The 7080-nt window shown below is 35.3% G+C and overlaps 1 protein-coding gene across 1 annotated transcript; it reads left to right on the plus strand.

Annotated features, from left to right (window-relative positions):
- The first annotated feature begins 327 nt into the window (after positions 1-327).
- rad50 (DNA repair protein rad50) lies at positions 328-5679 on the plus strand. Its single transcript, XM_018037116.2, has 16 exons — positions 328-861; positions 966-1115; positions 1200-1641; positions 1721-1878; positions 1946-2144; positions 2212-2435; positions 2504-2869; positions 2943-3063; positions 3135-3513; positions 3597-3802; positions 3876-4213; positions 4285-4704; positions 4780-4905; positions 4989-5264; positions 5345-5478; positions 5562-5679. The coding sequence occupies exons 1-16, from the start codon at positions 631-633 to the stop codon at positions 5677-5679; spliced, it is 3888 nt and encodes a 1295-aa protein (XP_017892605.1). The 5' UTR covers positions 328-630.
- Positions 5680-7080: the final 1401 nt, after the last annotated feature.

Here is a 7080-nt window from a genome sequence, read left to right on the forward strand (position 1 = left end):
TTTTGTTACTTGAAATATATTAGCAATGCTAAAATACTCGGTACATAAAAAGGAGAAAGGCAGTCTTATAGGCCCCTCTGTCATGATGTAAAAACATAAGGTATGTTCTTCCGGCGTGTTCAAATGTGTCGCTGTTTGCGCCTTCCACTCATCGGCCATATTGGAAGTACGATGATCTATTGTTTATTTCAAACATGCATATATATTACTCTCCGAGAACCTAATTTTTGACATGTTTACGATTTTTAAATTCGCTCTGTTTTAATTTGAAGTGTGATTGGTTAGAAATCCAAAATGGCCAACGAGTGGAAGTGTCCGAGTACAGATGGATGTTCAAATGGATGCGCAAGAACACACCTTATGTTTTTACATCATGGGATCGCCCTTCTATAAAGTTTGTTCGTATAGCACTCATTTGTGACTTACATACTTACAGGTTGTTCACATTGTTGACATTACATTCTATTGCATTTTATTGAATTCAAAGTTGGAGGGAATCTCAAGAAATCTCCGTTCGTGACAATTCATTGTTGATCGCTGTTCATTGTTGTTGTTAAGTAGTTTCATTGTTTTAATTAATCGTGGCCAGTTTATTGCTAGCGAGTAATCTGAACTCGTTATCGTTGAACAATGTCACGAATAAGAAGGCTTTCCATTCGTGGTATTCGTAATTTCGGCGACGGAGCCGAGGAAGCACAGATTCGTTTCTCCCGGCCTCTGACACTAATTTTCGGTCCAAACGGCACTGGAAAAACTACAATTATCGAAGCTCTCAAATATGCGACTTGTGGCGAATTTCCTCCTGGTTCAGATCGAGGAAAATTCTTTATTCACGATCCACATTTATCAGTGGCTTCAACAGTATAGTATTATTTGTTGTTCCCTTGTTGTTTAAGAAATCCAAACTAAAGCACTTGGAGAATTTTTCAATTCATTTTTATATATTAAATTTTCCTCCTAAATAGGTGCGGGGCGTTGTAAAAGCTGAAATAATTGATAGCCATGGTAATGAGTATACAGTGTGCAGAACAATATCCTGTTCAAAAACAAATACAGCAGTAAAATTTCAGACTCTTGATAATACATTCAGTAGAAAACTAAAGGGTTCTGATAAAGTATGTATTAATAATTAGTATACTAATAATTGACAATATATACACTTGTTATGGATAATGTTTATTTGATTAATAATTACTTAGGTGGTTTCAGTCACAAATCGATGTGCCGATATTGATGCAGAAGTCACATTGACGATGAACGTCTCTAAACCTATTTTAGAGTATGTAATTTTCTGTCACCAAGAAGATCTTAACTGGCCTTTCCTAGAAGGCAAGAAGTTAAAGGAAAGATTTGATGAAATTTTTGCTACTTCCACATACAACAAAGCTCTTGAAAATATAGCGAAATTAGTCAAAGAAACGAAACAGGAGATCCAAATATTACAAGAGCAAAGGAAGAATTGTCAGATGACCGTGAATGAAGTCGAAAGCAAAGAAAATAATCTTAAGGATCATAAGGAACGATTGGAAAGATGCAATAGCAAGATTGAAGAAATCAATAGAAAATTGGAACCTTTGAACAATAATATTAAAAAGCTGGAGGAGTTGTCTGCTCGATATAATGATCTGAAAGCTGAAGAAAGTGAGATTTCACCAATTACTATCAGTAACTTTATTGTCGCGTAAGTTTAAGGATTGCATAAATAACTATGTCTTTCCAGAAAAGACAAAGGCTGAATACGACATATACAAGCAACAATTGGAAAAACTGAAAGGAGAGATTAGAATGTACATATTTGAAGGAAGTACAGAAGAATTGTTAGACCATATAAGTTCATATAATGAAAAATCGGAGAAAAAAGATCTCGAAGTGGAAGAGGTATAATACTTTCCGTGAAAATAAAGTTGATATTCAAATTGATTTTTTTTTTTTTTGACGCATCCAGGCTGACAGGAAATTAAAAGATATTGCTGGCAATGAAAAGAAAATAACAGATACGTTACTTAATGAAAAAGTAAATATAAATTATGTAAAACAACAAATGAGAGAACAAGAGACGAAAATTGCACTTCGTAATACAATGTTGAACGAGGCATTGTCTGCTTGGAATCTTGACAATGCTGGGGACGATATATCAGAATTAGGTTTGAATATATGTTAATTGATGAACATACGAATTTCTGGATTCTTATATAAATTGAAATTTTTTAGAACTGGCAGTCCTGTATAGAAGATTGGAGGAAAAATTGACGGAATTGAACTCGACATTAAAAGAAAAGAAAATGCGAAGGGAGCAAGAGGAAAAAGAACTGCAAAAAGTAGTCGATGATTTCCGTAGCGAATATTCGAAGTTAGATTCGGAAAGGAGTCTCAAGGAAAGTGAAATAGCCGAGACAGTACAGGAAATTAGTGAAATCAAACTAGAACTTGAAAAGGTTGCACGATTTTTCGTTCAAAATGTTATTTTCATCTTGACATTATTTAAATCCGTTTTAATTTTTAGTTTGTGCGAGCAGCACAGAAATTAAATACTATTGAAGAGAAAATAAAAAAAATACAAGAGAAGATCGATCGATTAAATGAAACGATGGATGTGGATGCAGAGAAGATGAAATTATCTGAAAAAGTTAAGATTCGAAACGAAACTGAATTACTTTTGAACAAAGTCGATGAAGAAATAGCTTCATTATTAAAACTAAGTTCGCTTCAAGCTGAATTGGAATTAAATAAATCTAGCTTGTGCGATAAAGAGACAGAATTAGAGAAGCTGCGAAATAAACATGAAGATAATATGAAGGCGTTATTTGATATGAAAGAAATTCTGGAAATTAAGCTAAAATCTAAATTAGACATAGTTCAAAGAGGATTGGTATTTACAAATATTTTACATAAAACATGTTTTACTACGTAGTTCTATGTTCTTATCGTTAGTTTTATTACAGATAAAGCAAATAGAATGTGTCGATCGAGACATTGAGGCACAAGTACGGAAAGCAACTACGTTAGAAGCGACAGTATCGCATATTAAACGCGAGATAGAAAATAAAAAAGCGGACATAAACTGTGAGTTTAATACCTAGACATTTACTTATTGAACATGTGTATTATTACTTACAGCACACTTTTCCTTTCAGCGAAAAAACACAAAGTTGCCTTAATTTGTGACTATAAGAAGTTCGATGAAACGTTACTATTACAATCAAAAAGAGTGAAGGACCTTCAAGAGAAGAGGGGAATGTACGCACATCAAGGTGCGGCCTATAAAGAGTACATGAAGCAGTTGAAGGAACCGGATCCTTGCTGCCCTTTATGTCACAGAGATTTCAGCGAGATTGAAGCCGTTGCAAAATTATTAAGAGAAATGGAAAACGAAATGGAAAATCATCCAAATCGTTTACGAGAATGCGACAAAGAGTTGAAGATACAGCAAGGAAAATATGATCAGATGTTGCAATTAAAACCAGTCGTCGAAAGCATAATACAATTTGAGGAAGTTGAACTGGAGAAATTAACGTAATTCTTTTTATATTCCTCATACATTCGTTTAGACATACATCGCTTAGAATAGTTTTTAATATTTTCAATTCAATATTTAGAAATAATTTGGCGGAGTCTGAAAATGAATTGACTGTATCTCAGACAACTGTGAAACAATTGAAAACAACGAAATTGGAACCTGAAAAGAAGTTAACGATGTGTAAGAATATCATAGGTGATATTATGCTGTGGGACAGATACATTGATGAAATTTCTAAGCTAAAGAATACAATAGATAATTATCATGCTCGCATGGCTGCTGCAGGTATGCTAACAAAAATCCAAATTTAATGACAAAATAGGCAGGGGATGATCATTTCTTGGTTTTGGATTTGTAGGTATTGAAATGAGACGTGGGATTAAAGAGGCTCAAGCTCAAAGGGAAGAGTTAAAAGCATCTTTAAAAGGTGTTCGCGACGAGATTGAGAAATTGCAATCTGGCATAAATGCACATAAGGACGAGGTGAACAATGCTCGACAGGAGTATAATGCCTTGCACGAAGAACAGTTAAAAATAAGAGCTAATGAACAAAAAACAAAAGAGTTGAGACAGAAGCAACAAGATTTGTACGTAAAAGAAATTCGAATCGGAATATCACTTGATGTATTAAAAAAAAAAGTAACCATAGCAAAAAGTAAATTGAATTCAGCTATTGACGAATTGGAAGCTGGAAAGGTTTCTTAACTTCTTAGTATAGCAATATATTATTGCTTGAATTACACTGTTCTAAATAACTCTTATTTTAGAAAAAAAATTCGGAGCAACAGGAAATTGATAGACAGAAGCAAGCAGAAGAACATAGACGTTTTTCTGAACTACGGAAAGTACAGGATGAAATTGATGTTTTGCTACGTCGTGAATTTCCTAAATCTTTAAAATCTTCTGAATCAAAAATTGAAGAATGTCATAAATTGCTTAAGGAATTGTCTGTTGAAAAACGTAACTTAGAAACCGCAATTAACGATATAAAAGAAGAAATTGCGCGTCACGATGTTCGCAAAAGAGAATTATCGGATAATCTTAAATTCCGAAAAGCTGAGGAGACAATCGAAAAATGTGAGCAGGAATATTTAAAAATACAGCAACAAATAAAATCTATAAACTATTCAGATCTGAAGAAGGAATATGAAAGTTTACAGACCGAAGAACAATCTCTGTTACGCAACGTAAGGCATTTGATTCTTTGTAGCAGTTGTAACGTCCTGTTAAGATTTCAATTTCATGTACTTGACTGATTTTAGAGAGATAAATTAAAAGGGAATAAAGAAGAACTGAAGAGAACTATAGAGCAGTATACTCAAGAATTGAGGAAGGAAACATATAGATTGGCACGACAAAAGTTTAAAAGAGTGAACATCGATTTATGGGTAACATACATTAAAATCAAACAGTTCTTTTACATTTTTATGCCTATGATTTCATGTTCGTGAAAGAATAAATTTCTGATTAGGTTGCAAGCGATGTTGTAGCTGGTTTGGAAGAATACAATAAACAGTTGGATAGCGCCATGATTGAATATCATGAGAGTCGTATGATGAAAATTAACAAAATCATGCAACAACTGTGGAAAATTGTATATACTGGGAAAGATACGACGTCTATACAAATTCGTATGGATGCTACCCAAGGTGTAGGTACTCGAAAAAGAACCTATAACTATAAATTGGTTCAAGTGAAACACGGCCATGAAATAGATATGAAAGGTCGATGCAGTGCTGGTCAAAAAGTAATTTTCATTTATATGACAGTTCTCTTGCCTTTTGTAAATAGATTTCATTTTCTTATAACTCGATTCTACATCTCTAGGTTTTAACATCGATCATCATAAGGATTGCTTTAGCAGAAACATTCTGCAAAGAGTGCGGGATTCTTGCACTGGACGAGCCAACAACGAACTTGGACGAAGGGAACGCTGATAGTTTAGCGGCTGCCTTAGATATGTACGATTAACTAAACGATAAACTTTAATAGTTCTCCAACGTAAATATTCAAATTTTCAAATTCAATTAATTTTATGTTAAAGGATTGTTAAATTACGATCACAATATCAGAAGAACTTCCAGTTGGTTGTAATTAGTCACGATGAAAAGTTCCTACTGAAACTTGCTAAATTAAGTACTAACAAGGGCTTCTATCNTTAAAAATTTAACTACATCTTTCTAAAAACAAATTTTATCAAAGTATGATCGTTAATTTTATTGCTAGTAAAACTCTTTCAAACATTAACTCATGAATTTTGAAAAATTCACGTTCAAAAGTCAGTTTCAGAATTTTACCTCAATAATTCACTAAGGAGATGGAAAGGTATAAAATGTATATGTACAAAACTCAATATCTTTCAAGTTCCGTATAATTCAGCGCCTTTTTTTGTTCATGAAATATTTTTATTCTTTGAGCAGATTCTGAATTCTATATATAAGGTGTCCTAAAAAAAATGTTAGACTCGAAAAAGGGTGATTACGGAGGTGTTACTGTTTTACCAAAATGCAAAATGATGAGCCATGCTTTTTAAATTATTAACCTAAAATACTGACCAATAAGAGAGCGTATAGGGCCCGCGCTAATCCACGGCCGAGCGTCAAGATCCGAGCCAGCCTACCCGTGGCTGAACACGGGTCCTACGCATGCTCTCATTGGTCAGTGTTTTTCGTTAATAATTCAAAAACCATGGCTCATTTTGCATTTTACTAAAGGATATTGTTATTCAGAAACACCTCCAGAACCACCCCCTTTTAGCTCTAACACTTTTTCTGTATACCCTGTATATACGATAATTACCCAGTCAACCATCTGGTGGCAGAATGGGGCCAGGCTTATGGAGTTGTGTTTCTCTCATATAATAAAGGCGGGAACTGAGTAATGATAACTTATATATTTATCTCAGTCTTTTTGGGTAATTTACAGAAAAGGCCACAGCTGTGGTGCTATACAATACTTGAGCTCGTATCGCGGTACTCGTGTCTAGGAACTAACGATTGTTTTCGAGGGCGGCGCTGACGTTGGGTTCCGTCGGTAATAGCGGGCACTTGCTGCGGCTGAGCTGCCATAACCACTCCCTCACCAGTGACCTGACTGGTTACAGAAGGGAACGAAACTCTTTTGGTCGCTTTATTAGCTATTACTCTGGCATAGGTTCTGAGAGAAGGGTCCATCGATGTAGAACGATGCTCTGTAGGTACCTGCATTGAAGGATTGGGCTCTGGAGTTTGCTGCGAAGTAGATGGTTTATCAGTGTCCAACCTGGCGGTGTATGCGGGCTTCAATCTATCAACAGAAATTGCTTTCTCTGCGCCGTTGATGTTGACAACGAATACTCGGTCGTCTACTCTCCTTATGATCTCATGTGGGCCAGTGTACGGAGGTTCGAGGGGTTTCTTTACAGCATCCACCCTGACGAAAACGTGACTGCATGTATAAAGATCCTTGAGAATGAAAAAGCGTGCTTTTGTGTGGTGGGCGGTGGGAGTTGGTCGCACTCGTCTCATGTACTCCCGGAACTTCTCGAGGAAGAAGTTTGGATCTGCCGGTGGGTCCTCGGATGC

This window comes from Ceratina calcarata, unplaced genomic scaffold (genome assembly GCF_001652005.2).
Source record: "Ceratina calcarata isolate Rehan_Ccalc_2016 unplaced genomic scaffold, ASM165200v1 scaffold156.2, whole genome shotgun sequence".
NCBI classification, from domain to species: Eukaryota; Metazoa; Arthropoda; class Insecta; order Hymenoptera; family Apidae; genus Ceratina; species Ceratina calcarata.